At 37.6% G+C, this 15,181-nt stretch overlaps 1 protein-coding gene across 3 annotated transcripts in view; it reads right to left on the reverse strand.

The window, feature by feature from the left end:
* Positions 1-1,799: 1,799 nt before the first annotated feature.
* LOC129891183 (homogentisate phytyltransferase 1, chloroplastic) overlaps positions 1,800-15,181 on the reverse strand; it is a 29,648-nt gene continuing 16,266 nt past the window's right edge. For 2 of the 3 annotated variants that reach the window (XM_055966458.1, XM_055966459.1), the window contains 4 exons: positions 4,134-4,205; positions 3,945-4,040; positions 2,660-2,764; positions 1,800-1,970 (listed from right to left, as the gene is read on the reverse strand). In XM_055966458.1, the coding sequence (XP_055822433.1) occupies positions 1,929-1,970; positions 2,660-2,764; positions 3,945-4,040; positions 4,134-4,205 (315 nt within the window). In that variant the 3' untranslated portion in view covers positions 1,800-1,928. The remainder of the gene's footprint in view (positions 1,971-2,659; positions 2,765-3,944; positions 4,041-4,133; positions 4,206-15,181) is intronic. The other variant, XM_055966460.1, reaches the window with a different exon arrangement.

Genomic DNA, 15,181 nt, shown 5'->3' on the forward strand with positions numbered 1-15,181 from the left:
ATATGATATTTTTCTTAAAATAAAGAGAGTATTTTTCATGATATTCATTCCATAAATTTCTTCAATATTTTTGCCTTTTCCTATTCTTTTCTTTGAATGAAATAAAAAGGCATGATAAAAAAAATTCTATTACTTAATTCAATCACCCAATTAAGTAAATCCGTGTGTATTTATCATATTTTATACCCAAAAATCATACACTAAAACATGTTTGAAAAATATTTGATATAAAAAGAATTACGTAAACCAGTTTGCATATCATATTTTATACACAATTCATACACTAATAAATATTTATATATAATATGGTATAAAATAATTGTGTAAATCAGTTTGTATGAATAATGGTATAATTTGTGGCATACAACAGAACAATTGTTGATGTAAGTCATCTTTATGGTGAAACAAAGGTTGTGCACCAACTATATATCATAATGTACATTTTTTATACAAAAATATCAAAGATTGATATTTTGTATAATGAATTATTAATTGATATTTTCTATGTAAGAATTCGTATATCGATTAATAATAATGGTGCTACGAATAGTTTGTGGTATATAGTAGCGCAACTATTGATGTAAGTCATCCTTATGGTGGAATAAATTATGTATACAAATTATATACCACAATGTACACATTCTCTATACATATAAATTAATAAGTTTATAAAGATTGGTACTTCGTATAATGAAATATAAATTGATATTTTCTATAAAGGAAATGAAATGAATATGAATAAGATTGGTGCTAAGAATATTTTGTGGTATTCAGTAGAGCAACTATTGATGCAAGTCATCTTTATGGTAGGACAGATGATGTACACCAACTATATACCACAATGCAGACAATTTTCTCTCTATACATATATATAACAATTAAGTAAATCAATTTGTAAATAAAAAAAAAAAAAAAATTTCAATGCTAATGTAAACAAAGTTTATAGGCAAATTATCACACAACTCTTAACCTTTTTTTCCATACAAAATACATGCAACTTAGTGAAAAATTGGGCAAAGTCACAATCCAATCCATTCATAAATTTCAACTCAAAATCAAAATTGTTGTTAATGGTATTTTCTCAATTGGAAAATTGTTGAACATTGAAATAGCGATATTAGGTGGTTCTCCAATCTTCTTCATCTTTGACGTTGGGTTAACAATGGTGAAAAGAGATCAAATAAATAGTGAAAAAAATTCTAAAAAGAAAGAAACGAGTAGAGAAAAAAAGTTATATTTATATATTATATTTTAAGCTCTTAAAAATATTAGGCATCGGATTTTTCCATCTATTTTTCCTAAAAAGGATGAAGTGTAATATAATCTAACACTGACATTTTCACGTAATTTTTTGCAGCCTGAACACACAGTATAAATGAGACTCATAATGGACATGCATTAAGCTGATATTAATTCTGACTTGAATTGGGACAATCACTTAAATATGCCTTTTAACTTATTTCTAATTATAGAAGGGTGATATTTTTTTTGGTATAACCTAAAAAAAGTACCAGCATGAATTTGGACAGAAGAAGTAAAAACACTTTCGATAATTGAACAAAACGCAAGCAAACCATTGTAGCAATTGTACGATATTTTTGGATAAATTGGGAATATTGCTTTTGACCCTCATATTAGGAACTCCCTTTGTCATGCGTGAGTTTTTTTTTTTTTTTAATTATCTCACTAAGTTAGATCAGAAGTTTTTAATTCCATCAGTTCCCCGCAACCATAACCTATGTGTATGTAATATGAAAAGAGTAATTTATTTTAAGCTAATAATAATCAAATAGTTAATCTGATTATGAAAATGCAACAGAACTAGGTGCAAGATTTACATTTACCAGAATTAGAATAATTTTCAAAATCTACCAGATAATTTTACCACTTCCATCCATCGGAGTGAAAGGTGAGAGGCTTGTATTTATTCACCTCACTAGCGGTATGAGCAAATACTCAGCATAGAAAAGCTGCCATTCCAAAACCGAAAAAGTTAAATGGATCGGAAGGAGTCCTAAAAAGATGAACTGAATAAGCAAGATTCAAGCTAATTAAAGAAAGAAATTAACAGATTCAAGCTTAACCTTGTAGTGATATTGCCAAAGTATTCTTCACAATTGTAGTGCAAAATATGCACTATTGATGCTACAGTTTCATTTTTTGTATGCATGACGATAATTACTTTGACATTATGAATTGTAAGTTTCATCCTCTCTATTATATCAGACAAATGCCCTAATGACACTTGTTCTTAGGGCATTTGTCTGATATAATAGAGAGGATGAAACTTACAATTCAAAAATGAAAAACAAATCGGAAGTTCAACCATAGGATCTTCAGATAGAGGTCATGCTGAACACCAAGTTAAGAGACTAAATAAGTGCAAACAAATTTGTACTAATCAGATGAGTATAAGCATGTACCAATGAGAGATTAGCATTTTATACTTCCATTATACTCGATCAAGTGCAGGGAAATCAAAGGTAAACTAGTTTTAAAGTCAAATATGGCATATGCAACAATAAAGCTAGAAAAGATTTTACTATCTTGCTTTAAATGCAGAATATGCCACAGTTTTGAGCTAACATGCATTTTGCAGGACTTCATCACATTTTCCATGACTTTGATACATTTTCCAGAAAGCTGGGAGAAATCTTACCTTCCATATGAACATGTAAAAGGATGTTATTTCTGCTTTTCTACTGAAGTCAACTGATTTGGCTCGAGTCCAAAGTGAAAGAGCCAAAGCAGCATGACCCAGAACCTGACAAATGCAAAAATATACACATGTCAGTGCAGGTCATTTGGAAGCTCAAATGTTGAACAAGACCAACCTATTACACAATGATCATACGCAGGTTATTCACTGTTGCTTCAGTAACAATATCTTGGTAACACTTGGTAATTTTCCTATTTTGATTAACTTATTTTTGGAGAAAATTTGTAGCCTGATATCTTAGACAAAAATAGGATAAATGAACAACCCCCCAGTCCACTGTCTCATTGAGGCCACAACTTCTGGAAGATGTTAAGACTCTGAGCTAAGAACAAACAAGGAAAGTAGGACACAAAGTGGAATTAAGATACAATAAAAGCCTGTAGGGAGAAATGGAAGGAAAACAAATGACAGAGAAAAGACTACGTTTACCTTTTTTAACTCTCCTTGATAATAAAGTCCTGACTGCTTCTTCAATTTACAACCCACAACTCCAGTAAGATGGAGAACAAAAGGGGAGATGCCCACTACAGGATATTGGTAACTAAAGGAAACCTAGAATGGTGGTGATGATTTTATAACAGAAGGGACAACATTTGGCTATATTTCTGTTGGGAGGATCTGGCAATGATGTCATTATTTGCCATGCATGCCCCATGTTTTGTTTTTCAAGTAAATATGAGGTAACAGACTTCCGCCACTGCTGATAAATGATTTACGTGCTAAGGATGAGAGATATTTTCCTTTTCAAACAAACTGATATTACATTCTTCCCTTGCTTTTTCTGAAAGTTAAAAATCCAAAAGCTGAAAGCTCTTGATATTGAAATAACAATGCAGACAGATGAGCAAGAGGACTTCTAATCTGGCTGTGTTTACTCTTTTTTATGGACTTCTCGTGTTATATAAGCCTCAAAAGTCGGAAGAAATACCATCATGCAGGGCCGAGATCCAACAACAACAACATACCCAGTGTAATCCCCCCACACGTGGGGTCTGAGGAGGGTAGAGTAGAGCAGAGTGTACACAGACCTTACCCCTATCTCTTGGAGGTGGAGGCTGTTTTCAAGGGAAGAGATGATGTCTTTAAATTATATCCAGTCATTACCGTTTGAGTGACAGCTCGTCTTTAGCAATCTGCTTATTTACTCGTTTCTTTTCTTTCTTCTTTTTTTTTTATAATTATAACAATCTCTATGAAACAATTATAAGAGTTCAAGGTGGATTACAGTAATATATTTGCTCCAGGTATTGGAAGATGCTGCACCCACTACGATGGCAACAAGATAAGCCATTTCAAGTAGTGCAATACAAATCCAAAAGACCTGCCAAAAGTGAACAAGTATAGTCAAGTATAAAAGACAATAGAATGGGGTGAACAAATGCCTCAAGTCGTCAACCAAATTTTTGGTACTTACCCTCTCTTGACCCATGCGAACAGTAAAAGATTGAATTCCAAAGATCTTGTCACCAACAATATCAGGTATGTCCTACAGTATCATGTGAAAATTGGATGACTTCCTGTAGCTTGGATTTATAGCAAATATCTATAAATGATCACATTTCAGGCTATGAGGCTACAGAGAAATTTAGTTTTCTAAACTTTTAAATGGTTTTTACATTGTTGCCTTACTTTGACTTTTAGTTAGATCAAATATTCAGCTCTCATTTATGATCTCTTCGGAGTAACACGACATTAGTCCAGCATCATGAGAGAAATTAGTTCTTTAGTGATGGCAGCAGCTCTTACTGGGCAAAAGAAAGGTTCTAGAAAGAACCAGAAAGTATGTGAAGTATGCATGTCATCAATGCAGCGTTCTAGCCATTTTCAAGTGTTACATAGTGACTGGCTGACAACCGGTGATAATGTCTGACTATGTAACAGCAATGAAATACAAATTGTCTCTAAGGGACTGCTCCCATAATTTAATTAATTTCAACTTTCAACCCATTAACCCCATACAAGGTTGAGATTCTGCAAGTTTTAAATCATAACTTGAGCCTTACCCCCAAAAAATCAGAACATGAGCTCAGATTACTCTTCTGAAGGAGGTAGATTATTGATTTTACCCAAACAGATAAGTTGGGTAGAGAATATCGGTACTACAGTGCTGTGCTAAAGCTGTATCTACCCAAACCTATGATATGATAGTGGAATTCACAAGCTCCCGATTATTTGAGGTATTGGGAGTCGCTCATTCTTGTATTTAGCAATTCTCTTCTTCCCTTTTTCTTTGATTAGGTCACTTGAGATGGATTGATCATATTTTGCATCGACCTAAAAATGCACTGATTCATACGGGTGTAGCTAGAGTAAGTGAAGGTGTTAAAAAGTGACGAGGTAGACCTAAAATCAGAGACAGAAGTTGTCTCAAAAGACCTACAATTCTTTGGACCAATGTAGACTTAGCTAAAGATGGGACACAATGGTAGAAAAAGATCTACATCGGTAATATCTACTAGTTGGGAATAGGTTTTAGTCTTATTAGTACATTTTTTAAACTTGTTTGTCACAGGATTTAGACTTCAACTAAGCACACGAGCGGCACTTAACAACTTGCTCACATTCTTGCTTTGCTTAGTCGGCCTAGGACACTAGGAATCACTAAGAGAATGGTAGAAAGAACACAAGAGAATTGCCAGAGGGAACTTTGAGTTAGAGAGAACTTGAATTGTTCGCTTGATGGTTTTAGAAATGAATGGCCGCCTATATATACTAGTCATCTGGGGACTAATTGGTAAGTAATAATTGTACACAAGTCCTTCCATATTTACAAATAGGTTCCTCTCTCTAAAATTCTTTACATACATAGAATATTCTAAAAGGCCTTCCAAGAAAGTTTCTACGTAGTCCACATGAATCTAGAGTCTTTCCGAGGAAACTCTCCATTGTTCTGGAATCTTCCCAATATGCTAGTTCTTATGTAAGCCTCCAACCTGGCATTTATATGTGTCAAATGGCGCCTATGTGGCATGATGACATGGCAAGTCATGACACTCTCCACCTGATGTTGCAATGAATACGGTGCAATGTTGTTGCATGAATTTTTAGATCGTCTTTGAATTGCCACAAGTCTTGATATTGCTCCCAAGCAGCCCCCACCGTGATTGCGCCTTCCAGTGGACGAGGAACATGGCAGTGGTTTTCTTCTCTTGTTTTAGCCTAGACCGGTAAACAATGATAGTCTCAGTTACCTTGGTCGGCGCTTGGATAGCTTGTATCTTAGCTTCACCCATGCATTGCTCACCATTACTAACGACATGGCCCTAGAAGTGCACCTTTGATTTTGCGAACTCGCATTTCTCCCTCCCGCAAGACTTGGAAAACCTTTCTTAAATTCTCCATGTGCTCCTCCAAGGTGTCGTTGTAGATGACTATGTCGTCAATGTTATCAAAGGCAAAAAAGAGAAAAAATGCTCTAAGGTCCGTTGGGGCAAATAAAGCATGGATTTTAATGAAAAAAGGTGCAAAGGAGAAAAAAATCCATATATATGTTTAGTGCAAGACTAATAATTATAAGCATGAATGACAAATATATGAACAAAAAAATTGAAAAAAAATAACACGATAAAGTGAAATATCAATTGTTTAGTGTCACCTCTTCAGAAAAAGCTCATTGACAAGGAAAAGTATGTGTTAGAACCTTGATGACGAGACTGAAGCGCACATTAAGTGAGGTGAAACGCTCAACATGTTTTGAGCTTCGTTTCAAGGTTTAAGCGTGCTTTAAACGGGCCTTTGACAACATTGTATGTCGTCCAAGTAGACTACCACGAATTAATCAAGGTAAGGATAGAAAATCTAGTTAATGAGGGTGCAAAATGTAGTAGGTGAGTTGGTCAAGACGAAGGGTATCAACAACCCTTGAAGGCTCCAACTTCGTCACCTATGTTGTCTTCAGTTCGACTGCTTCCGCAATCCAAACCTGGTAGTAACCCTTGATCCACCTTAGTAAAGTATTTGGCTTGTCCAAGTCTATCAAATAAGTCCACGATAAGCGTGATAAAATAATTGTCTTTACGGTGACCTTATTAAGCACCCGATAGTCTGCATAAATACAAAGATCCATCCTCCTTATTCTTTTGGAACAACATTGGTGCACCGAAGGGTGCCTTCAATGGGAGAATATGACCGCATCAAGTAGCTCCTTTAGTTGCTTCCGAAGCTCCTCCAACTCATGCGGTGCCATATGATAAGGAGCTAATGTGGGTGGCTTAGCCCCTAGCTCCCACTCAAACTCGTGATCCACCTCACGCCTAGGAAGCAAGTGCCTAGGTAGCTCGTCGAGCATACCATCTTTGTTTTCCTCGAGCAACTTCGCTATGCAAGGCGACAACGCCTCGTGTATCATTGTCTTCTTCCAAACTTCTTGTGGTTGCCATGAATGTCAACCCTCCTTTCTTGAGGCCCTTGAATGGCTGCATAGCTGAACTTCTCCATGCAAGACAACACGTGTGCTTAGTTGTAGACTACGGATGTGGCAACAAAGTTTGCAAAATTTTCGAGAGATTGCATTTGAGAATACAACAATAACATACCTAGTGAAATCCCACTAAGTGGTGTCTGGACAGAGTAGAGTATACGCAGACCTTACACTACCACGAGGAGGGAGAGAGGTTTTCGACAGACCTTCGGCTCTGGCGCATCAAACTCAAGTACAAGAAGAAGAAAACAATGAAGAAGCATAGTAGTTACTTAGAAAAACAATGTAGAGTTTACAAGAAAGAACAGTAACATCAGCAAATAATGTGATAATCGGAACACAATAAACAACATATGACAATAACTACAAGGAACCTTCACAAGGCAAGAAAACACTCTACCCCTACTAACATTTTTCCCTAATACACGACCTCCACTTCTTTCCATCTAAAGTCATGTCCTCGATAATCTGAAGTTGTACCATGTTCTGTCTAATCACCTCCCCAATAACTTTTCGGCTGACCTCTATCCCTCCGCGTACCACCTACCACTAGCCTCTCAAACCTCTTCACTGGGGCATCAACACACCTCCTCTTCACATGCCAAACCATCTCAATCTGATTTTCCTCATCTTGTCCACCACAGAGGCCACTCCCACCTTCTCTCACAGATAACCTCATTCTTAATCTTGTCGCTCCTAGTACGTTCATACATCCATCTCAACATCCTCATCTTCGCAACATACATCTTCTAAACATGTAAGTTTTTAACTGGCCAACACTCCACCCCATACAACAAAGAAAGTCTAACCATCACTTTGTAGAACTTACCTTTAAGTTTAGGTGGTAACTTCTTATCACACAAGACTCAAGAGGCAAACCTCTATTTCATCCACATGCTTCCCCAATGCAATGTGTGACATCATCGTCAATGTCCCCACTATCTTGGATTACAGACCCAAGATTCTTAAAGCTCTCTCTTGGGGATAGTCTAAGTGTCAAGCCTTACTTTTATGTCTGCTTCATCCAACGCTGCACTGAATTTGCACTCCAAATATTTTATTTCTGTCCTACTCAACCTGAACCCTTTGGACTCCAGAGTTTGTCTTCAAACCTCCAATCTAGCATTAACTGTATCTCTAGTCTCAACAATTAGCACTATGTCGTCTGCAATAACATACACCATGAAATCCCCTCCTGAATAGACCACGTCAACTCATCCATCACCAAGACAAATAAGAAAGGGCTAAGAAGTGATCGTTGGTGCAGCCCTATCTGAACTAGGAAGGGCTCCGAATCTCCACCCACCGTTCTAACCCAAGTCTTGGCTCCATTATACATGTCCTTTATCTCCCTAATATAAACCATCGGATCACCTCTAGCCTCCAAGAACCTCTAGAGGACATCCTTCGGGATTTTGTCATAGGCGTTTTCAAGGCTAATGAACACCATATATAGATCCCTCTTCCTTTCCCTATATTTATCCACCAGTCTCGGCACAAGATGGATGACTTCAATGGCCAATCATCCCGACATGAATCCAAAATGATTCTCAGAAATGCACACCCCTCTCCTCACCCTCATCTCCACTACTCTCTCCCATTTGAGAATGAATTCTGAATAAGGACTTGGATGATTTTTGCAGGGTTTTGTGACAGTAACTGGACACTGATTTGGCTTATTGCAGATACTTCCAGTTGACTATTGAAACTAACGAAGGCTTCTAGTTGATGATTGAAACTGTTAGTTGAGCCAAGACATGACAAGTTGTCGTCGGGATCATGTGTCATGCACAGTAAAGTCACCTCCAGAATTTAATTTGACACGACTTCAAGATCATTGACCAGACAAAGTCGTCATGACTTTAGAAGGAGTAATAGTCCCAACCTACATTAGACAAGTACTTACAGCAGTGTTTTTCAAGCTTGAACAAATTGACAGTTGGCAGGTTAGGATTAAACTTCTGGATAACGACAAAATATGTTTATGGCTAGTAGTCATTGCAAACTGAATTATAAATTTAACCAAGACTTTCATAGCTTTTAGCGAAAAAATGTAGTGAAAGTGGCATTCATCCCAAAAAAAAGAGAAGATTGCATACAATTGTTACTTGTTCAAGTGCATCATAACTTAAGCCCTCTTGTTTACTCTTTTATCTTCCAGCTGTGCCTTTAAATAAGTTAAATGTTTCACATTCATTGTCTTAATTAGTGGATAATTGTCCCAAGCACTAGTCCCAAGACACTCTCTCTCCTACTTTGTAGGTTTGCAGAAATTCCCTTTTCCAGTGCCCTTAACAGAATTTGATCCTCTTTCCTTCAAACAGTCAGTTTCTCACCTACAGTGTTTATTGTTATTTCTTTTCAATTTATTTAGCCTTTTATGCTATCATGGAGGGAAATAGAATATACTTCAGGGATGGTTTTAAATCCTATGACATCACCATATGGACCTCAGACAATGTCGTCTGGTTTGATTGGGTAGAAAGAAGTAGGAATATGATGAGAAGGGTAACTCTCAGCAAGAAGATCATGGAATGGATATGTCTGTCCTTAAAGAAGCCGCTGACCAAAAGAATCTGATGAGAAGATGGAGAAACGTGGACCAGGCTGCAGAATATTTTGGTACCAGGAAGTACAATACACATAGAAGATACATGAGTATCTTATCATGAGGCAGATCAGTCATTCTTCTTCTTGAGGTAGCCATGAATGCAGCCATTAATGCAGGATGGAAAAACATAGCATTTAAATAGAAAGTTTTGTGAAGAAATGGATCATAGTCCTAACTCAACCCAAAAGCTAGCTTAAGTTGAGAGGATTGCCCAAGCCATATAAAGAGACCACCCATCCCTTTGACCCTCAAAGTGGGACTTTTCACACAACCCTCACACCCAGGGTTGGACATCTGGAGCGTGGAAAAATTTAATACAGGAACCTAACATCGGGAAATTTGAATTGGGATGGGTCCTACTCTGATACCATGTAAAGAAATAAATCTGGGGTCTAATTTAATCCCAAAAGCTAGCTCAAGAGGTGAGGATTGTCCAAACCATATAAAGAGACCACACATCCCTTTGACCCTTGATGCGAGACTTTCACACACACCTCACGCAGAGGGTTGGACATCTGGAGCATGAAAAAAATTAATATGGGAGCCTAACGTCGACAAATTTGAATTGGGATGGGTCATGTTCTGATACCATGTAAAGAAATCGATCTTTGGTCTAACTCATCTTCAGAAACTAACACTAGAGATGAGGATTTCCCACACCATAAATAGAGACCACCCATCCATGTGGGACTTTTTACACACTCCTCATGCCCAGTGATGGACATCTAAAGCGTGGAAAAATTTAATATGGGAGCCTAACATCGGGAAATTTGAATTGGGATGGATCTTGCTATGATACCATGTAAAGGAATGAATCTTGGGACTAATTCAACCTCAAAAGCTCGCTCAAGAGGTGAAGATTACCTAAACCATATAAAGAGACTACCCATCCCTTTGACCCTCGATGAGGGACTCTTCAAATTTTACTCAGTTGCATATAAAGGCCATACAAAGAACTTTCGACACTAATGTCCCTTTAGCAAAAGTGGTTTGAGGATATTGTTGAAGAATGACAAAAGTCCACATTGATGGTTAATGAAATGGGTGGACGCCTTATAAGGCTCAGGCAATCCTCCTCCCTCTGAGCTAACTTTTGGGGTGTGAGTTAGACCTAAGACCTAATTTTACATAGTATTAGAGTAGGACATGCCTCACCCAATGTTAGGCCACCGAAATTAAAATTGCTCATGCACCAGATGCTAAGCACCGGGTGTGAGGTGAGTGTTGAAGAATGACAAAAGTCTCACATTGGCTGTTAATGAGATGAGTGGACTCCTTATAAGGCTCGGGCAATTGACCTCCCTTTGAGCTAGTTTTTGGGATGTGAGTTAGGCCTAAGACCTAATTTTACAAATAATAAATGGCAACCAAGTACACTATGTGAAGCACCTACCAGTAGTGAAATAGTAGAAAAAATCATTTGTTGCTCCCACAAAAATAGAGGACAAAGGCTATTGGGACGGAGAATTGTTGGTTCCTTAGGAAAGCCAACGTCTAAAAAGCCTACTTTATCAAATATAAGATGATGGTTCGCTTCGGTTTGGAAGAAGGTTCTTGGGGTGAACATCTATGAGATGTCAGGAGATCTTTTCCTATTCAAGTTTCCAAATACAAACATAGCAGAGTAGACCCATCATGCGAGTGGACCTGGAAGAAGAGTAAGGTCAATCTAGAATGATGAGTCCTTTCACTGGGTGTTTACCAGTAGCACAGAAGGCAAAAATAACATGGATTGAGGCTGTGGGTTTGCCATTACATATCTGGTTGAAAGATGTTTTTCATGAAATTGGTGATTTATGTGGCGGTTGGAAGGCTACCCGAGGAATAAACAAAATTGAAGAATCATCATAAGAGGACCAAAATTGAAGTAGAAGGTGATGGTCGAAGTATTCCAGGGGAAGTAACCATTTCAAGCGATGGTTTCAATTTCTTACTTCCGATATGGGCTGAAAGAGAAACCCACTTTGAAAAAGTGTTAGCGACCACCAACGAGAATTCTGGAGAAGATTAAGTCCCAGTTCATGTGAGAAACCAACGAGTGATAGAACCCGACAATATAATAAATGTTGTTGCTGAATTGACAGTTGTTGACCGGAGACATATGACCCACGTTAGGGCAATTGATGGGAGTTTTAAAAGTGGTGGGGTAGAATATGAGGGGCTATCAAGTGAGCTGAATATGATAAAGTTTTGGGCCATAACCCTATTGGGCCTGACCCAATACATTATTTTAACACTCCCTTTGTCCCATTTTATGTGGCACCCTTTCCTTTTTAGTCCGTCCCCAAGAAAATGTCACCTTATTATAATTATAAACACTTAACTTTAAAATTCCCCTTTTACCCTTAATGAAATGATTTACAACCACACAAATATCTAAGGATTGTTTTAGACCATCAGTTTCAAAAGTCTTTCTTTTTTCTTAAACACTGTGCCAAGTCAAACGGTGCCACATAAATTGGGGTGGAGGGAGTAATATTGATTCTCAGCCCACAGATCTTTTAAGGTTCTACTAGACGAACTATGTCCAGCAGCTTCCTCAATCATGGAAAACTCTTGCATGAAATTGGAAACTTCAAGGAGTAGGGGATCCCAGTGATTTCATAGCCACGAATAATTAGAGAAGAGCCAAAGAGGGAAAACGAGACAGCTTCTCTTTGCTTGACTAATACTGATGGGTCTGACTTCGAGAAACAGGGGAAAGAGTGTTATAAGAATTCTGAGATACAACGATAACAATTGGAAGCAGTTCTGAATGGGGAAGGGTGGGAAGTGCAGCATGTTGAACCTCTTCTAACTCAACATCAAGACTCTTTACTTGATAAGGAGATGGATCCATCATTACAGGTCCTCCAAAATCTACTTAAACTAAGCAAGATGTTTGGAGTTGATTTTCAGGGCCATGAAGAGGAAGCACTTGAACTTCTCATGCAGATTGATGTATGTAGGCAAGCGAGAAGAATGGAACCAGAAATGGATATCAAAAAATCCAGGTTCAAAGGCAAACAAGAATTGAAGAATTTAATAACTTTTGATGTCAAATTCAAAAGTAGTGGAACTAGAAAAAAGGAGAAAGGGAAGGGTCAATATGACCATGATGCTCAAAATAGTGTCATGGAATGTCAAGGGATTAAATGATTTGGGGAAAAGGGGAATTGTGAAGAGTTTGAATCAAGATTAGAAGAAGGGAATGTGCAGAAAATAATCAAACAAATTTGGGGTGGGAGATGGATTAGAAGTGCAAGTTTGGAAGAAAGCAGAACTAGAGGTGGGATTCTGGAGTATGGAAAGGGGAGATTGTTCAGATTGGACCATACACCTTATCATGTAAATTTTGAGGCTCAGTTAAAAAATTTTGAACTGTCACATTATTGGAGTATATGCTCCCAACAGTAAAGTGGAAAGGAGAATGGTATGGGAGGAATTAAGTGTTGTTTATTATGGAAGGCCCTTGGGTTGTTTGTGGTGATTTCAACATATGCAGACATCCTTTCGGAAAAAGGAACAGTCCAGGAGTCAGGAGATCATCCGCTATGGTGGAATTGTTAGATTTTGTAGACATGGAGCTTATTGACCTTCATCTTGAAGGTGGCTCTTATACTTGGTTTAAAGGGGATAATCATGCCATTGCCTCCAGAATAGAGAGAATCTTGGTTTCTGCAGAATGGAATGATCTGTTCAGCAAAATGAAAAGCAGTCTACTCTCGAAAGATATTCTGGAATCGATTGCTTAATTAGCTATCAACACAACATCCATTATCTGTCCATTTCTGATAAAGGCCATATGTTGGGATTCCACCAATTTATCCACCACCCTTTTCAGTCTCTTAGTCAGAACCTTAGATATCAGTTTATAGAGGCTTCCTATCAAGCTGACAGGTCTGAAATCTTTGAGTTCCTTTGCCCCCATCTTCTTGAGAGTGGAAATTCTTGAAAGTGCATTGAAATTCTTTTCAAACATTTCCTGAGAGTGGAAATTATGAAAAGCCTCCATAATCTCTTGTTTAAGCACATCCCAATATTTCAAATAGAATCCCATTGTATAACCATCAGGGCTGGGGGTTTATCTATTGCACACTTCTTCAAATATTCACACACTTCCTATTCATAAGATTTATCTTGCAGGGCCTCTTTTTCATTCTCTGAAATTGCAGGATGATTGCTAAGAACTGGGTCTCAATTCTTCTGTTTTTGTATAAAGTTTCTTGTAGAAAGAAATGATCTCTCCCTTGATTCTGTCAGGTTCAACTATACTCTCTTAGTCTCTTCCTGTACCATAATTTGATCAATACAGTTGTATCTCTTATGGGCATTAGCAGTTTGGTGGGAAAACTTAATGTTTATGTCCCTCTTTGAGCCATAAGGCTCTAGATCTTTGTCTCCAGGCCATCCCTTCATTCTTAAAGGAATTCTTCATATTCCATGAAGGCAGTAGCTTTCTTTACAATTTGCTCCTCCGTCAATTTGCTGCTTTCTAATATGGAATCTAAATCAGCCAATTGACTCAACAATTTTGATTTTTGAAGCCTCAAGTTCCCCTGCTCCATTCATTAAGTTTACCATTGAGAACTTTAAGTTTACAAGCTAGAATATAATTTGGTTTCCAGAAAAGGCAAAGGAAGACCACCAATTTCTGATTCTATCAACAAAACCTTCAGAGTTTAACCACCAATTCTCGAATTTAAAATATGATTTAGTATGTTGCCGGTGACCTCATAGAAAAGCTACTGGAACATGGTCTGAAATCAATCTCCACAAAGGAAGCCTGACATCCGATGCAAACTTGATATTGAGAAAGCATATGCCCATGTCAACTGGAGTTCATCCACAGAAAACTGAGACAGAAGTGGATCAGTTGGGTGAAATTCTGCATCTCTACTGTGAAATTTTCCATCCTATTAATGGGACACCAGAAGGTTTTTTCAGTGCGCATAGAGGGATAAGACAGAGGATCCCCGATCCCTCTTATTTATTATAGCAATGGAGGGTCTTAAACACATGCTTAAGATTGCTAAGACAAATGGAAAGAGTCGGGATTTTGAAGCTGCCAGAAACACAAAGAAAATATTCTAGAGACACTCACTACAATATGTTGATGATACTCTAATTTTATGTGATGCAGATGAGGAGTAATTGCTGTTTTTGAGACTAATTTTGGTTTTTCTGAAGACATCTCTGGACTTCACATTAACTGGAATAAGAACCACCTAATTCAGATTAATTTGGTACCTATATGGAGAATCTGACACAGATTATGGGAGGTGTAGTGAGTACCTTGCCTTCAGTATATTTAGCATTCCTTTGGGAGCAAAATCAAAATCCAAAGAAATCTGGAGTTGGGAGATCGTGAAAATCTGGAAAAGAGGGGGATATACTATGTTCAAGATGTTCTTTGTGTGGTAGTGATGCTGAGACAGTTAATCACCTGATT

This window comes from Solanum dulcamara, chromosome 6 (assembly GCF_947179165.1).
Source record: "Solanum dulcamara chromosome 6, daSolDulc1.2, whole genome shotgun sequence".
Classification (NCBI taxonomy): domain Eukaryota; kingdom Viridiplantae; phylum Streptophyta; class Magnoliopsida; order Solanales; family Solanaceae; genus Solanum; species Solanum dulcamara.